General features: G+C 40.0%; 1 protein-coding gene across 2 annotated transcripts in view; it reads right to left on the reverse strand.

The window, feature by feature from the left end:
- The window catches only part of LOC140716750 (zinc finger and BTB domain-containing protein 44-like), a 35,558-nt gene extending 16,908 nt beyond the window's left edge, over nt 1-18,650 (reverse strand). Inside the window, exons 1-5 of one of the 2 annotated variants that reach the window (XM_073029574.1) lie at nt 18,530-18,650; nt 14,070-15,116; nt 10,085-10,169; nt 7,086-7,249; nt 1,695-1,995 (exon numbers count right to left, since the gene is read on the reverse strand). In XM_073029574.1, coding sequence (XP_072885675.1) covers nt 1,695-1,995; nt 7,086-7,249; nt 10,085-10,169; nt 14,070-15,081 — 1,562 coding nt within the window. In that variant the 5' untranslated portion in view covers nt 15,082-15,116; nt 18,530-18,650. Of the gene's footprint in view, nt 1-1,694; nt 1,996-7,085; nt 7,250-10,084; nt 10,170-12,065; nt 12,171-14,069; nt 15,117-18,529 lie in introns of those variants that run through there. The other variant, XM_073029575.1, reaches the window with a different exon arrangement.
- Nucleotides 18,651-19,211: the final 561 nt, after the last annotated feature.

The raw sequence follows: 19,211 nt of genomic DNA on the forward strand, positions 1-19,211 counted from the left end.
GAATGAAGGCAAACCTGGGCATTAATTCACCCATCAAGTCTTCTCGGTGTTTGACCATATCCTTCTCAACCCCATTTTCCTGCCTTCCATCCGTACCCTTTGATGCCCTTATAAATCATTGCTTAGAAATACATCCAATGACTTAGTGTCTGTGGCAATGAATTTCAGATTCACCACCCCCTGCCTCAAGAAATTCCTCCTGATCGCTGTTCTAAAGGTTACAATAACATGGCCAATATGTCACATAATTGAATTGTCACAGGGATTACTGGTGGAACATGAATAACTTTAATTAATGACTTGAATTAAGAAAAGTCAGTGAACTTGAACAGAAATTTCTCAGATGGTTACTGAAATTTACTTTGGTCAAATGTGGATTGAAGGGCACAAGAAAAAAAGAATTGTTAATAAATTGATTAAATGGATTCAAAATTAGCCAAAGGTGAATTTTAACGAAATCAATGCTTAGAATGCTCAGTAGGATAGATTTGGAATGGTGGGAGGGCAATGATTAAGTTACTAAATTGGTAATCCAGACACAAAATTTCAAATTGCCCCTCAGCAGATGTAGAATCTAAAATTGGTAAATAATTAAATATCATGAAATAGTCTTTGTAATGACGGCCATGTAAAATTATGGATCACCATAAGAACCCATCTGGTCCATTAACATCCTCCAGGGGAGAAATCTGCCATTCTTTCCCTTTCTGGCCTCTGTGCAACTCCTGACCCAATCATATGGTTGGCTATTGGATGCTCTCAGAAGTTGTCTAGATTACCATTACTATCATCATCACCTTCTCAAGGACAATTATTCCCAGCTTTGCTGGTCATGCCCAGCTCTAAATATGACCAATACTGGAATTCTATGATGCTATAGTCACAGTAGCTGAGTATTCTGTTCAATTCTTGCCACTTATTTTTAATTCTCCAATTTTTTAAAATCTGGGGCAAGACTTTATAATAAGAGTATGTTTAATGTTACTAGATTGCTCTCTCCCTTTAAATGATTTTCAAAGACTTGGGGATCTTAATCCTTGAAGTGATTTCAGATCTAAACATATGGAAAATGCAAATCAAATTTATAATTATATTGGCTGCTAAGGATAAAATAATCATTAGTTCAAACTTGTGTAAAGCCTACTTCTAAAGTCAGAAGATCTCAAATACAGAATGATTTGCAATAAACTTGCTTCGTAAATAGGATAAATGCGAAATCATTGTAATAATTAAGCACTTAGGAATTGCTAAAGAGGCTTACATAAAACTCTGGCTTACCTACCATCCTCAGAGATGCACAATGTGATGTGGTGGAGATGTACAGCACAGAAACTGATCATTCCATACAGTTATCATGCTGATGTTTAAGCACCACATGAAACTCATTATTCAAATTCCTGCAGCATTGCTTTCCACCTTACCTAACATTAAAGTCATTCATTTCAAAACCTCGAAGTAACAACTTCCAACTCTAACTAAACTTTACATAACTTAATTTCAATTTCTTACTAGATTTATTACTAGAACATAATTTTGGATCCTCTCATATTTTCTCACTCCTACGAAACAAATTCATAATGTCAAACTTTTAATCATCAACTTTTACCTGTTTAACCAGTGTAGGTTAAATTATTCAAGCAAAGGGATGTGGCATTTTTAATTTTAAAAAGATACATTTAACTGTTGGGCCATACCTGCTCTGGAAATAGGAAGCTAATTCAGATGCTTCATGGTTCAGGCTCCTCAGGTGCACAATTAGGTTTCCAGAATTAGTAAACATGGCTCCGCATGTTTTGCACTCATAGATCCTTGGCTTTCGGATAATGTGTCTTGAAACTCGCATATGGTGTTTATATTCCCCAAAGGAAGTAAACGTTGCACTGCAAATCTGGCATCGGAAACATCGCTTGCCTTCATGCTTCAGACGATGCATCTTTAAGGAGTATGCTCTTGTGAACTTTTTCCCACATCTGTCGCACTGAAAGGGTTTTATACCTAAAGAAAAACCATTAATGTTTCAAAGCAATATCCAAGTTATTCAAAAAAGTTGAAGCTGTATTTCATTCTTTCAATTCCTAGCAAGCTCACAGCAAGAATAACAAAAATTTTAACTATATCATAAAATACAAGAGATTTTGCAGATGCTAGAAATCCTGAGCAACACTCACAAAATGACAGAGGAACTCAGCAAGTCAGGCAGCATCTGTGGAAAGAATAAAAAGTCACCGTTTTGGGCACAGACCCTTCATCGTGACTGAAAGGGAAGAGGGAAGAAGCCAAAATAAGGTGGTGAGGGGAGGAGGTAGAAGAATAAGTTTGAAGGTGATAGGTGAAACCAGGTGAAGTGGGGGGGAGAGAGGAAGGAGGAATAAAGTAAGAAGCTGGGAGGTGATAGGTATAAAGAGTAAAGGGATGAAGAAAGAATCTTTCTTCATGAGAGTGGACCATGGGAGAAAGGGAAGGAGAGGCCCTAAAAGGAGATGATAGGCAGTTGAAAGGGGAAGGAAGCCAAGCTAGAAAGTGATAGGTGAGATCAGACGGTGGATTCATCCCCCTTCCTTTCCCGTCCTGATGAAGGGTCTCAGACCATAATGCCAACTATTTATTCTTCTCTATAGCTGATGCCTGACCTGCTGAGTTCCTCCAGCATTTTGTATGTGTTGCTCTATAACTAAATACTAGTTAATATACAAATAATGTAAATTGTGAAATTTATAAACTGTGGTGTATTCAATCTATATGATGAACACTACTACAGGTAGTAAGGAATATACAATTTTTTTTTCCAAAGCTAGCAATTGTAGTTTTCAACAGAAAGCTTGGCTCCAAATGACTTAAAAGCAAACCTGTAAATAAATTGTGATCCCTTTAAATAAGGCAAACACTAAAGCTTGCCTGTAAACTGGGTAAATATACACGATAATCAGAATAAAACTGACTACAGAGCTCAAGAAAAGGTTCACTACAAAGGTACCACAGAGGTCAGTTTGTTTCAATGCCGTTAGTGTACTGTACCTCGTGAGAAGACTCTAGTGGGGCAGGCAATAGATGAAAGCTGATGAGCTTGCATAGTATTTGGGATATTGTCCGACCTGTGTAGGATGTGGAAGAGAATTAATGGATGGGAAGTAGGGAGGGAAGGTTCCAGATCCAACCTGCATGTAAGTTTGTCCATCTTTTCCAGCAAGTTCCATGCCAGGGGACTATGTGAGAGCATCTAATGCCAGGTATCACAGGTGGCACTGCACAAAGGCAGAAGTCACACACTGCTTTGTATGCTGGGCTGGAAACTTTGACTGCCGCCACCATGATCTGATTTTCATTCTTGTTGGAAGCTTCAACAATGCTATTGCTATCCAGTCTTCCAGCTCTAATTATTTATTAGTCAGCATTTACTGGCCATTTCCAATTGCCCTTAAACTGCATAACTTATCCAATTCAGAGGGTATTTAAATATCAAGAACTTTGCTGAGTTTGGAGTCACACCTTGACCAAATCAAGCAAAATTATCAAAGTTCCTCCTCTGATAGTCATTGGATTGTTATCACAATCCAGTGATCTTTACCGTCACCATTACTGAGACTAGCAGCATAGTAGCGTAGTGGTTAGCGTAGTAGTAACGCTTTACAATACCAGCAACCCAGGTATGTAAAGAGTTTGTATGTTCTCCTTGTGACACATAGGTTTTCTTTGGGTGCTCTGGTTTCCTCCCACAGCCCAAAGACATACTGGTTATTAAGTTAATTGGTCATTGTAAATTGCCCCATGATCAGGCTGGGATTAAATCGGGTATTGTTGGGTGGCTCAGCTCGAAGGACCAGAAGGGTCTATTCTGCGCTGTACCTCAATAAATAAATGAATATTCCTATATTATTAGGATTATAGGGAGGTCCCTATGCACCTCCATTCCCCACCAGGAAGTCCTCAAAGCTCTCCATTTCTTTCTGGACACCAGGCCAAACCAGTTCCCTTCCAACACCACTCTCCTCTGTCTGGCGGAACTTGTCCTCACTCTTAGTAAATTCTCCTTCAGCTCCTCCCACTTCCTTCAAACTAAAGGGGTGGCCATGGGCACTTGCATGGGTCCCAACTATGCCTCCCTGTTTGTCCGCTATGGGGAACAGTCTACGTTTCAAGTCTACGCTAGTATCCTCCCCAACTTTTTCTAAGCTACATCGACGACTGCATTGGTGCTGCTGCCTGCACTCATGTGGAGCTCGTCAACTTCACCAGTTTTGCCTCCAACTACCACCCTACCTCAAATTTACCTGATCCATTTCTGACACTTCTCTCCCTTTCTTGATCTCTGTCTCTATCTCTGGAGAAAGCTAATCTGTTGATGTCTATTATAAACCCACTGATTCTCAGTTACCTGGACTATACGTCTTCCTACCCTGTTACTTGTAAAAACACCATCCTCTTCTCTCAATTCCTCCATCTCTGCTGCACCTGCTCTCAGGATGAGGCTTTTCATTCCAGAATTGAGGATATATCCTCCTTCTTCAGAGAAAAGGGCTTCCCTTTCTCCACCATCAACGCTGCCCTCAACCGCATCTCTACCATTTCACACACCTATACCTTGTGGCTCTTCCTCCTCTCCCCCATTTTCTTGCCTCTGGCTCATCATGTTTTTCCAGTCCTGATGAAGGGTCGCGGCTGAAAATGCTGGCTGTACTCTTTTCCATAAATGCTGCCCGAGCTCCTCCAGCAGTTTTCGCGTGTTGCTTAATTGAATTTATATCATCTGAGAGCCACGGTAGAACTTCGGACTTGGAACAGTCACTGTAATCCTCTTACATTTGTAAGCTATTTTACTCCAAATTTCAACCTCCTCACTCACCAAAAAAACATGCTGTACAGAATTAAATTTCTAGGTCAACATTCAACACAAACAAAAATTATAGCTGTTATCATTTAGAATTAATCATTTTTAGAATCCAAATTTGTACACCTCTGAGTTATCAACTTTTCCTACCCTCAAACATTAATCAAACTCCTGGCAGCAATTCAAGAGTCTAGCTGCCATGTTTCTTCACCCAGTTTACTAAATAAATGAGATATGGATTTAATCTGTAATGGCAGGAACAATTCACAAAATAAAATCTTTAATAAAGAGAATTTATCATTTCAATAACCAAAGTTGAATCCTTTTAATTTTTCTTTATGTACTCCATTTCCAAGAAAAGGATTACAACCAAAATTCAACACGTGTTAGATTTGGAAGCAGACCACAACAAAAATAATTTATTAACAGCCAGATTTCTGGCTACATTACCAGTTAATCAAGGCATATTTCTCGATTTACAGCTAATTTTGATGCTGTGCTAGAAATAGTTGACAAAATTTACATTAAATATTTGATAGTGAATTGTAAAAAAAATTCCATGTATTTTTGAACAAGGAAATCAGCTAGTACAGGTCCAGAACCGTCAAACACTCCTCATATGCTAACTTTTTCATTCCTGGGATTATACTCATAAACCACCTCTGGACGCCTCCAATGCCAGCACATCCTTTCTTAGATATGGGGCCCAAAACTGTTCACAATACTACGAATGTGATCTGACAAATGCCTCAGCATTAAATTCTGTATTTGTATTCTAGACCTCACAAAGTGAATGTTAACATTGTATTGGCCTTCCTTACTAACGACTCAACCGGCAAATGAACTTTTAGGAAATACTGCACTAGGACCCACAAGAAATACAAAATCTCTTAATTGATTAAGGAATCATTTATCATTAAATTGGGCTTTTACCCGGGAATTGTGATGGTTTTCATATTTTAATATAGGATGCAAGCATACAATTCTATACTCCTTATTAGACTTGAATATTAACTTTCCGACTTTAGAACAGTCAGCACTGATACCTATTGATCCACCTAACACCTCATAGTTAACATTTACCAGTAGGCTTTGGTGTTAAACCACACTTGAGCAGGCCAGTAGTCTGCTCCATCTTCAGCAACATTGACCTGCCCACTGACAGTTGAAAAAAAGTTTTCTGCATGGTGCCAGAGCTTAAACTGGAAACTGTTAACTGAACCCTACATTCGTCATCAGGATGTCGATGTTCATCATATTTCACGACAACATGGTTTCATTATAAACATGAGAAAATCTGAGGTGCTGGAAATCCAAAGCAACAGACACAAAATGCTGGAGAAACTCAGCAGGCCAGGCAGCACCTATGGAAATGAATAAACAGTCAATGTTTCGGGCTGAGACTTTTCATCTTGAGTTCCTGAGTTGTTTCCTGAGTTCCTTCAGCATTTTGTGTGTTGCTATGGCTTTATTATCTAATTCTGTGAATTTTGCAAGATGATGCACTGAACTTCATTTACCGGCGTTAGATGTATTCGGTGAAACAATGTTCTGCCTGAAGATAAAACTTGACAAAAAAAAATATTAAATACGAACTATTTCAAGGTGGTTGCCTCTGAAATCTGAGACAATGTGACATGGTATACCCAATAAACTCAAAGTGCACCCCACCCATTTGTTCAGGTACTATTACTATTATGCCCTCAGTTAATCAATCATATTTCACAACCTTCAAGCTGCACACTTTCAGTGAATTTGTTATTAACAAAATTTCATTAAATCTCTGAATTACTAATATTATTTCCAGTGTCTCCTTTTGTAACACAATTAGCTAAATACATCTCAGAAGTAATAAATGATAAGCATGACAGTTATTAATAATCAAACCGTATCTGCCACAAGCTATAACAGCTGCTTATGCAAGTGAAAATCACCACATATTGCTCTGACCACCTTGTTTCATCGTGGCTCAAGTGCCAGAATAAACCTTCTAAACAGTGGCCATTTTTGCAGCACGTTCAGGATGCTCTACCTTCAAGCACTAAAATTGCACATCTCAGAAATCTTTCTGCAAAAGTTTAACCACACCTTTGACTCCTCAAAACATTTTGACTCCACCAGAATTTAGTCCCTATTGTTTTTGTACATTTTTGTAAACATTCATAAGCGTTCAAAAATGGAGTAAAACAGCACAAAAGAATTTTACAAGTCACAAGATCACATTTTTAAAAGCAGATACTGCCTTTACATCAACACCTACCTGAGTGAATAAGCATGTGCTGTTTGAGGTTCTGGATGCGTGTGAACCTAGCACCACATGTAGGACACTGAAAAGGCTTATTAGGACCATTTGGACTGGGTCTTTCTGTGCCACTTGTGGAAGGGTTTATGTAGAGCTGGTAGGAATACTGCCCACTCTCTAGCCTAGAAAGATCAGAAAACATCAGTGTAAAAGTGCAACCACTCAACAGAGAAGTGAACAAATTCTTTGCTTTATCAAAAACAAAACACTTAAGAGTGCATTTAAAGGAGGTATAATGTCTAATGTTGATCAAGGATGTATACCCTCTGCAATACATAAAACTGAGTCTACTGAAAATATAATATACACAAGGTCAATGACATGAAACAGTAACTGTTTCTTTCTCTGCAGATATCCAATTGAGTACATTCTATCTGTATTTCAAATTTCCAGCTTCCACAATATTTTGCATGTGTTAGCCAGCATACCAAACTGATCAAAGAATGCAGAACTCAATATGTATTAAAATTAGCACTATAAACAGCTTCTTAATTTTCCAAAAGCAGCATATATTGCCTAAGAGCAACTGGACAAGGATAACTAAAATTAAATTGTACTGAAATCAAATGATAATTACCATTATTGAAACTGCATACTTGGTACAACTTTATATATGCAATTGCCTCAAGCAACAATCAGTAAAAGATGATTTCCCTACATAGTTCTTAGTGAGATCAAATAGTAACTGAAATCCCAAGAACAAAACAACCAGCACTACTAAAAAAAAGAGTCATCTTGTTCCCTGCATACTGTAGCTTAACCACTTCTGATGACAGTTTTCTGAAACTTTAGCTGTGCTTTTCTCTCCATGGATGCTGCCTGACTCACTTAATATTTCCAGTACTTTGTCCTTTTTTATTTCAGAATTCAAGTATCTAATTTGTATTTGGGTGACATTTTTTAAAGTGGCCAACTAGTCAATCCTCCCTCTTTATATACTTCAGCTTTTCCAACGTTTTGTGGTCTATATCCCATCGTGCATCAAATTTCACTTAACCCTTTGTTACTGATCTAATGCTCATGTACTAACAGCTCAAAATTTAATCCTCCAATGTAAAAACTGTATGAATTCATAAATCTAAGCCCCACCTCCATGAATTCTGTACTTTGTCCATAGCATCTCGAGCATCCTTCTCCTCTTCCATCTATTAAAAAATGTCCTTCTGTTGCACTCTCTAAATTATATGGAGATATTATTTCATCTCAAAACTAATTAATGTTGTTAAATGAATCTGTCATTTCAGATTTACTTTAATCATCTGATCACGCTAAATAGAATCAATTTACTGAGCTGAAAACATATGCTGATCATGAGATGAACAAGCAATTATCCTCCAATTTACTTAAGAAATGTTTTAATGATCCAGTCACTACACTACAGCAAGTGCACTTTGTTGGTTTATAGGGTTAGAGCACAGGACTCCTCAAAGCAGTTTAGGTAAAGACTAGTAAAATGTACTCAATAGTTTTTTTCATCATATAATACTCATCTAGTAAAACAAAGCACAATGAAATGTATTTTGAGCAATGCTATGGAATATTCACCAGAATCAGGAAATGTACTAATTCTCATTCTTAATGAACACCAGATAATTTGTCACTTTCCTTGTTGGCTTTGAAGCTTGAGTTGATTTGTACTTAACTTGTGTTGTAAATGCACCATATTAATTGGTAATTTATTTGTGGTAATATTACTTTATGCATTGTGAGTTATAAATACTGCGTCGTGTACCTTGGCCCAGAGGAACTTTGGCAGTACAGTCAGCCCTCCTTATCCACGAGGGATCGGTTCCGGGACCCCTCACGGATACCAACATTCGCGGATGCTCAAGTCCCTTATTCAACCTGTCTCAATGCGGTGGATCTTAGGACCCAGCGGAACCCCAGACCTTATTTAACCTGTCTCAGTCCGGTGGACATTAGGACCCGGCACCAGAGCTCTGAATGCGCAGTGTTTCTATTCACAATAATCATGATCACAATTGAAAATAAAGTGGAAATAATAAAGCGATCAGAAAGAGGTGAAACGCCATCAGTCATTGGAAAAGAGTTAGGCTGCAGTCGGTCAACGATCGGAACAATTTTAAAGGATAAAGTGAGAAAGGCCCTGCCCCGATGAAAGCTACAATTATTACTAAGCAACGCAGTGGTTTAATTATTGGGTTTTGGGGTTTTGAGTTTTTGATCCTCCACATCAAACCGCCACGGATGGAGAGCACATTCGAAAGCGGTCTGTCACTGGCTCGTACTCAGGAACGGTTCCCAAGCTCGGCGCTGAAACATACGTCAAGTGTTTTATATGCATAGAAAGGTAAAAGATATACTATATACTAAGACAAATGTTTGACTAACTGACGCTAAATAATACCAGATATACCTGTTCCGACTTACTTAGTAAGAGAACTTCTGATTTTTTTCGATCCCAATCCACGATAACCCACGCACATCCTCCTGTATACTTTAAATCATCTCTAGATTACTTATAATACCTAATACAATGCAAATGCTATGTAAAATAGTTGTTATACTGCATTGTTTAGGGAATAATGACAAGAAAAAAAATTGTACATGCTCGAACAACAAGTGCTGGAAGAGGACTTCCGGGTTTTCATGATTCGCGGTTGGTTGAATTTGCGGATGCGGAATTCGCGGATAAGGAGGGCTGACTGTATATATGTGTATGATTGAAAGACAAACTTGAACAAGGAAATTTGGCATATAAAATTTCTACAGGGAAAGTAGATATGATACAGCCGGAGCCTTCTGACTTGCATGTGTTGATTTTAATTATACAACCATCTGAATGAACACATCAGAAAACTGATTTTTAGACTGAGCTTTCCACAACTGACAATTGTATTTTATTCAGTTTTAAAAACCACTGACTGCTACTTCATCTTATTATATACTCTCTAGTCAGCCTGAACTAAACCCTTGGGTGTACAAAGACTACCTACCTATCATCATCATCTGGGTGATTATTGGCATTGGAAGTGCCTTGAAGTGTTGGTAGCCCTTCTGTAACTCCTTCATCTACTGAACCTGTTTAGAGTAAAAAGTAAATGACACTGAACATTTAATAGGACAATAACTTACAAGTGATCTGCTATACTTGAATTTTGCAATGAAAGCAAATATTGCTTAAAAATCAACACACTGTAGTTGGAATTTCACAATGTGCCCAATTTGATAATAATTCACTAAAGCAGATTAATAAACTACAATAAATCTATACAATTCATGCTTAACCAATGCAAAAAAAAACAAATATTCATGTGTTTTGCACAGGCATTAATGACAATATTAGATAATGTTGTGAAATCCACCGCAATCACCAGTTGTGGAGAAACACTGCTTCTCAACCAGAAAAGACAAACTGGATTGTTGAAAATGAACATGAGGTCCAGAAACTAATAGTCATAAACACAAAACATTCTTGGACTGACTTCTGAAATTTGAGATTCATCAAAGATTTTGCCATTTTAAACATAAGTTGAGAGTGGCATCACAGATAAATAGGGTCGTAAAGAAAGCTTGTGGCAAGTTGGCCTTCCTAAATCAATGTATTGACTACAGGAGATGGGATGTTATGTTGAAGTTGTATAAGAAATTGGTGAGGCCTAACTTAGAATATTGTGTGCAGTTTTGGTCACCTACTTACAGGAAGGATATAAACAAGGTTGGAAAAGTGCAGAGAAAATTCATAAGGATTTTGCAGGTCTGGAGGACCCAAGTTATAAGGAAAGATTGAATACGTTAGGGCAGTATTGTTTAGAATGTAGAAGATTGAGGAGATTTGATAGAAGTATGCAAAATTGTGAGTGGTATAGACAGGCAAATTAAAGCAGGTTTTTTTCCACTGAGGTTGGGTGGGACTACAACCAGAGGTCAGGCTTAAGGGTGAAAGGTGAAAAGTTTAAGGGAAACAAAAGGGGAAACTTCTTCACTCAGAGGGTTGTAATGAGCTGCCAGCACCAGTGGTCCATGCAAACTTAATTTCAATGCTTATGAGAAGTTTGGATAGGTACGTGGATAGTCGGGATTTGGAAGGCTATGGTCCAGGAGTAGGTTGTTGGGAATTGGCAGTTTAAATGTTTTTTTGGCATGGAGTAGATGGGTAAGGGCCTGTTTCTGTGCTGTACTTCTCTATGATCCTATGTGACAGGTGGGACAAGCATGAGAGGTCCAGCAAGAAGTTGATAACCACACGCGATTCATCCGGGCTATCAAGACTATCCATCAATCAAACAGCAAAGACCCACCCCATTCAGAGCTGCCAGTAGAGGAAAGCTCATCAAGGTGAAAAGCAGTTAGCGGCAACTGGAAGGAACACTTCAAAGATCTCTGCAGTTTTGAATCTACTGCAGATACTGGGGTCCATCACAGAGCACAGCATGGGCTGCAGTCTTTGCATTACACTATACCAATGTCATCATGGATGCAAAATGCTATTGAACAAGTAAACAATAAGCCTCCAGAGCAGACAGAATCCCTTCTGAAGTGTTAGAACACGTCAGAGAAGTACCACTTACTCAAATTCATGTCCTTATCTGAGAAGAGGAAAAGATACTTGACAATCTCAGTAGATTTAAGAAAGGAGAAAAGTCTGATTGTAGTAATTCCTGAAAGATTTTCTTGAGATGCTCCTCGTGGAAAGTCAATGCAAGGATCCTACTCCTAGCAGCCACAATGCCCCTCCCAGAGATGTGACATAAATGAATGGAATTTGGAGGTACAACAGAGATTTTCACAACACTGGAAAATCCGAGAAAAAAATGCAGAGGACAGAATCAACCTTTGTACATGGTTTTGCCTATACGAGAGCCTCTAATTATAGTCAGGAGACGGTGGTTATGCAGAATTCTCAACTTTAGCTGTCCTTGGAAACTTGCTTTTGCTACACAAGCAGCAATCCTAGCCAAAAGGTCCACCACATACCCCATTCCAGTGTGAAATGAGGTGAAGCAGGCTGTGCCATCATACTTAATCCTTGTTCTTGCCCCAATATCACACTTTGTCTCCAATGTGTTTCCTGCCATTAACCTACAGGGAAAAGAGAATTCATTTAACTTTTAACATCTCCACTCCAGCGTCAGTTGTTGATCTACAGTAAGCAGATAAGACAAGCAGATGCACAGGTTTGAGTGCTGAGATTTACAAATTCTTTAACTGAAGCAAACTGGATCTCAAGGAAACAAAAAATCTCCTAACTTGGACAACTCAACTTCATTCCCCAATCATCCACTCCAACCACAGTTAAACCCCACAATGAGATCCTTAGAACTTCAGTATCTCAGGTCAACCTCTCTGGCAGACATCAGTGACGTAATTGACAAAAGTCATCAGCTCCAGGGTGCCAGCACAACCTTCAACAAACTGAAGAAAAGCTCAAATCTAACATAAGCTACCAATCAACAGTGACCTTCACTTCTTGCCTCTCCAGATACAAACGACAGTGGATACCACAAAGTACTAATGCTGTCAAACTTTCCCAATTCAGTGACATAGATTTGTCTATGATTCTATGCCCTGGCTCAGAATCCAATGTGATTGAGCTTCCGATTACATGGCCCCATATCTGATACCAAACTCCCCAAAAACTAACATATAACCTTAAGCTCACAGTAAGTAACTTCCAGGAGGAACAAAGAACATATTCGAAGGATGTGCTAAAAATCTTCCTATAAAAATGTAACAACTCATGGGAATTCATGGTCCACAAGTGAATAAAGTGGAAGAACATCTTGGAAAGACCTGAGCTTTCCAACCTCTAAGATGGTAAAACATGTAGAGACATTGTGCAAACAAGGAATGCTGAACACTCCAAACAAGATATCCACATTTTTTTTTAAATGAAGTACTACCTGCCCATTTCTCATGAGTCTTCGGTCACCTGACTAGGTGGTGGAATTAGGTCATTCACCTCAAGAAACTGCCCAACATCTATAACATCTATTCTCTAGAAAAGGACATAGGGAGGATGGAAAAGATTGTATAGGAAATCATAGTAAGTTTACAAAGATGGCATGAAAATACTTCATAAAAACAACAATTATTTAACTAATAGATTTAGTTTTTAAAAAAACAAATACATGATTTAAAGAAAAAATGCCTCAAAATGTCACAGAGGAATTACTTCACCTCAACTTGTAGAGAATGAGTTACACTTACACTTAACCAAAAAACACTTGCCTTGCTTCCTTCGAAAACTTAAAATTAAAAAAAATGTCCAAAAGTATAAGGAGAACAATCTGTTCAACACTGCTGTCTACAAAATGTTTACACAGGAAGTACAGCACTATACATTGAGGAACTTGGTGTCAATGAATCCATTACCAGTTCAACAGTCAGTTATAACATTTTGACAGTGACTTTCCAAATGTCATATGAATAAAATAATCAAGTAATACTTAAGCTTACGGATTTAAAAAAATCTTACAATAATTCTTAAGAATGTTTAGGTGAGAATTTGAATTAGGGCAACTCTGCTGCTACCCTGGCAGTCAGTGCTTAACATGTGGGCAGGCTAGCCAGACTAACTGTGGATTGATAACCACCTGCAGCATGACCCAGTTTTGCAGTGAGTTGACAGCTTGTGATGAAAACAAAGGGTTCACTTGTCACTCCAATTGACTTGAAGGAAGACTATGTTAGTTCAGCAGGTATTGCAAATAAACTTCATATACTCTGAGGAGAAAGAAGACATGCAACATGCAAATTACTTTTGTTTCTTCTTAATTAACTACAGCTAGGTATTGTTAATTGACTGCTATACCCATTGCTGCTTTGTGTACAGCAAATAAACCACAAGTGACCTCAACCAAGGCTAAAGTATGACACCTGAAGCATCATGGAGATTTTAGAATGAGTTAATATAAGACTAAAGCATGAATATAATGGATAACTAAGACTGAAGCTTGTTTGAAGTTCAGTAGTACATACCAATAGAAGATGACTGGGGACTAATCAATAAATCCTCCTGAGCCTGCTCACTTCCTGGTACAGTTTGATGGTCACTAAGTGAACTCTGTGATGCACTGACAGGTTGTGATACAAGGTCATGGCCTTCATCATCACTCAACCTTTCAACTTTGATCCTCACATCATCTTCTAGTATAGGAGGTGACGTTGCTTTTGTACTTTCACAGGCGGTGTACTCGGGCACCCGCCCCGTCACCTCAGTGTTTAGGGGCTGTTCCACGACCCTCACACTTTCCGTTGACTTTGCTTTTTCGCTGAGAGTCCGACGCTCAGCACCCACAGGGTGCGTCCACTGAAATGACAGCGATGAGTCCACAGATTGCTGGGTCCTATTGTCTGAGAAAGCCACCGAGGGGTTCACAACTTGAGAACAGTTGGGCTGCGCAGCAGATTCGGTGGGACTCTCCGGAGACATCATAATGAAGTTCTTCCGTTTTCGGCGAGATTCCCTGGGCTTACTTTTCTCAACAGAACTGCATTCTGAAGATACTGGAGACAGACTGTCATCGTGAGACTGAACGATGCAAGCACTACTGTTCTCTTGAGGAAGTGAAGGAACAGGCCCTGGCGGATTACTGCTTGTATTCCACAGGATACTTGATTTCATGAACTCTGAACAGGTGTTGGCTACATGGAACATCTGCATATAGCTAGCAGCAGCCAAGACATCAATAATGTTCTCTGTGTTTATGGCAAGTGTAGCTGTATATGCGTACTCCAGCAATGGAGAAAATCCACTGACAGTTACATGATTCAAATCCAAAATGCACTCATCTGCATCCGATTGGTTTACAAGTTTTGCCCTGAAGAATTCACTGCAAGCAGCAAGGACCACTTTGTGGGCCCTGAAGACCTTGTCTTGGACTCGAATTGTCACATCACAGAAATGCCCTTCGTTGCGTAATTTATTTAACTTTCCCAGAAGCTCCTGACTGTGGACTGGAGAGTTGTGTGTGAAAGTTTTTAGACCCATTATTGTTCCTCACTGCGTTCAAAACGTTGAAGCACCTGAAGGAAAGACATTTGCATTTTATTTTGTATTTTCAAGTTCAATACAATCTCTGGCACATTAACTAGTTTGTTAGCCATCAAAAGAAACCCCACATTAACATGTTAGTGCTGGGAAAATTGGTTGATATTGCACTTTTACCAAGCAGCAACTTCACCACTGTGCTGTATATTAATTTTTTTTAAATGCCTTGTCGTGACTGTGAACAAAGTCACCAGAGAGAGAGGGAGAGAGAGATGCGGCTTTATTTGGGACTAATGAGCTGGAGAGAGTGGAAGAGAAAGTGAGAGAGTGAGACACTCCCCAACCCAACATTACAGCACATTTTTATGTTAAAGAACAAAGTTAACAAGACTGTTTCTATAGTTATAATGCCCTCATAATGCTTCTTCTGAGTTACATCTAGCTTTCCAAATTCCTGGGTCTTCCCACCAATACACCCAAAATGAGAGTTCATTACTGTGGTTTTGAGTCGTACTCATGCAATGGGGTGTTGATTGCATTCATGCATATACAGACATATGTGTCAGTTAACTGGGTGTTTCCTGGTCTGCAAATACTCTAAAATGCAGCTTTAGGAAGATCATTGTTCTGAGTTACATTTTAAATTCAATCTACAATCCATATTCAGATCTGAAGGTTGGTTGCTGTTGAAATTAATATTTGCTATATACCCCAACTCCAAAATATACCCTAGCACACCTAATTCAGTAATTATCCTCATAAGAGCAATTTAATCTAATTAAACCTGAATACAAAGGATTGTTCTATACAGCATCACAAGAACATAATTTAAATTCATTCTGAACAAATTTTGGGTCAAACTTTCAGAGTGATGAACTATTTATACTCACTTCAACTTTTAGTAGAAAGATTCCACCTTTTTTTTTACAGTTCCCTTCACCACCTATTTTAATAATGCAACAAATCTACATTTAATACTTGCTTGTATTACCTGTGTTATCTAGTAATCAAATTTTTACATGTGCACAATTGTATTCCAAATACCGTAATGGTGCGGGAGAAGACAGCACCATGCAAGTGATAACCAAATGCATATTGCTAATAGATATTGAAAGCATTAAACACAAGATGATTTGCTTGATTCGTGTATATTTTACAATCATTTTGATGGTGAAATCCAGGTGTAAGTCAGCCAATTACTATCCTGGTATACATACACAAGAAGCTTTTATCATCCGGCTGAATTGGAATTGTTTACAGGTATGTCCAAATCACAAATAGAAAAATTTGACAGATTGGTCACCAGAAATTATGTAGATGTTCAATGATGTTTAACTGAATCAAAAAAACTTCATTCTCCGTTAAATTCACATTACTACACAATTCCTTTGGAATATTACTTTTGGAATACAGGATCAGAAACTTAGTTAATGTGACTTATTTATGTTTACTTTCAAAAGGTATTGAGAGCACATTCACTTCTGTAGTTCTAAAGCAGTGGCTGCATTGTCATGATTGAACTTGCCAGCTAGTGTCGGGCAATTTACTACATTAATAAGCAATTTTAGTTAAAACTTGGTTTTGGTAGTACTGAAATTCTTACTACTTTATGGCGGCAGATCAACCAAAGTAGCTGCAGCTTTCAAATTAAATCTAAAGTTAACAACTTAAGTCTCCACTGAACCATTCATGCACACATTTCACTGTTTTGTTTGCTTGCTTGGAATTTTAACAGTGCCGATTGATTGAAAATGGGAACTATTAGTCTGCACCATTCAGACCTTCTAAACTGTACTGTTTCCAGGACTCTGTACTGGCCACCCGATCTGCTCTTTTCCATCAATATTGCAAATGTTTTCACCTTCACATTCCACAGCATCAGAAATGTAACAGCAAAGATGGCAACAATTTGACCCAATAAAGTTACGCCACCTTTCTTGAAGGAATCAAGTTAATTCCATTCCTTAACAGATTCCTTGTAACCCTTCAAAGTAACCTCCCTCAGGAACCTATCCAACTCCCCATTGAAAGCTTTGACTGTATTTACACACCCTTGGAAGCAACAAGCTTAAATTGCAACCACGCACTGTGCCACTCTGTTCACTTTGGTAACTATCAACTCTATCCAAACAGCACACAGGTCAGAATGAGCAAAGATTACTCCCATACTCAGCTTAGAATTCACCAACAGTGCACAGCAGTGAATCACCAGGAAGTGATCAGCAACAAGCACTCAGGTTTTCAACAAAGACTGAAATACATAAACTCAGGGAGGGGGGTAGCGAGTGTGGAAGGAAGTCTCAAAGTACATTTTTTTTCCTAGCCAACGGGCTAAGAATGCTGATCAGGCATTGCAATGTGGTAAGGGGAGCATTGCTCAAGGGCAGGTCACGTGCTTTAGTGATGCTGAGCTGTGACCTGGGACACCAGTTTAAACTCCCTACTTGGGTTTATCCAGTTCCCAAAACTGAGATCATTCTGTGCCTGTCACCCCCCCACACCACTCTGGGTCATCCTGTAGTCCCCTCCAACCAGTTCATCACATGCCCACCTGGGATCCCTGCCTGGGATCAAGTGCCCACCATTACCCTCTGCCTGGATTCATCCCATGCTCACAAACCACCCCCACTGGGGATCATCCTGTGCCCAGTACCATTGCCAAAATATTATCATCTCATGTCACAAGTGATCATTCCATGCCACCATCACCACACCAGGGATCACTGTGCCCATCCTCTCCACCTCGGATTATCACTGTGCCTAATGCCACACCCCACCCATCTGAGATCATCACATGCCCACAACCACAGACCTTGTCTAGAATCATCCTGTGAACACCACCACACCCCCCATCTGGGATCACCCCATGCCACCACACACCAATCTGGGATCATCACATGCCCATCAGCTGTCCATCCCTGCCCACTACTACAGTACTACCTTCTACTTGGGGTCATCCCATGCCCATCAGCTACCCCTCCCTGGATCATCTCTGCCCACCACTACTACTTTCAGCCTGGGATCATCTTGTGCCCATCACTGGCCCCTCCCCTGGGATCATCCTGTGCCCAGCACCCCTCTCCGCTCGGGACCATCCAGTCAAGTTGGATCATCTTGCGCCCAGGGGAGGGGACTAACCCACTAAAGCCAAGTCGGGTCGAGCCCCTAGCTCTGCACCCCACCCCCGTCCAGGCTGGGCGCGGCATCGCCGTATCTGCTTCTCTCAACAGGGTACCAGACGACGGGTGGTCTTTTGTTGACGCCACAAGTGCCCGAGACGCAGAGCGACGGCGGCAACAGCAGAACCCCCTGGCCGCAGGCCCAGAGCCCAGGCCGCGGCTTGGGCTGTATTGAGAAGGGGGCGGGGGGGAGATGGTGGTGAAAAGCCCAGGCCAAAGTGGCAGGGAAGAGGGTCGAGGCCCCGCGCTCCGGCGGCACACTGACTCACCGTGTGTGAGGGGAAGGGAAAGGGGAGTTGAGTTGAGGTGACGGCAGCTCCCAATCCCGGCGCCACCGCCGCCGCCGCTCCGCGCTGGCGTTTGTTTTGTTCCCGGCCTGCACCGCGCGCCTTCAGCTGTCACTCAAACCGAGGGGGCGCGGCTGGCAGGTGATCGGGCCGTGATTGACAGTCATGCCTGGGAGTCCGGGGAGTGAGCACGCAGCAACTGCATTCACCTGGCGCCCGCACCTTCCTACAACGTTTTCCACATTGATGCAACGTTGCAATCGGCACACGTCCCGCGCCAAAGCTGCAGCGACATCGTGACCAGGGAATTGAAGAACTGAAAGTAACACACACAAAGTACTGGAGGAACTTAGCAAATTAGAGTCTGTGGAGAGGAATAAACAGTCGATGTTTCGGGCCGAGACCCTTCATGAGGAATGGAATGGAAGAGGACAGTAGGGGTAAATATCACGCTGGATTTAGATGGTATCTCAGTCCTTAACTGAATATATTTAACTCTGGCTTGATTTTAAATCTCACCAAATAATTTCAAGGAAAAGTAACAGTAGTATTATTTCGGTAGGTATTATCAAAATACGTACGTACGTATATGTTACCATAAGCTACCTAGAGATTAATTTTCTTGCAGGCATTTCCAAGAATACAACAGAATTTACAAAAAAAC

This window comes from Hemitrygon akajei, chromosome 26 (assembly GCF_048418815.1).
Source record: "Hemitrygon akajei chromosome 26, sHemAka1.3, whole genome shotgun sequence".
Taxonomy (NCBI): domain Eukaryota; kingdom Metazoa; phylum Chordata; class Chondrichthyes; order Myliobatiformes; family Dasyatidae; genus Hemitrygon; species Hemitrygon akajei.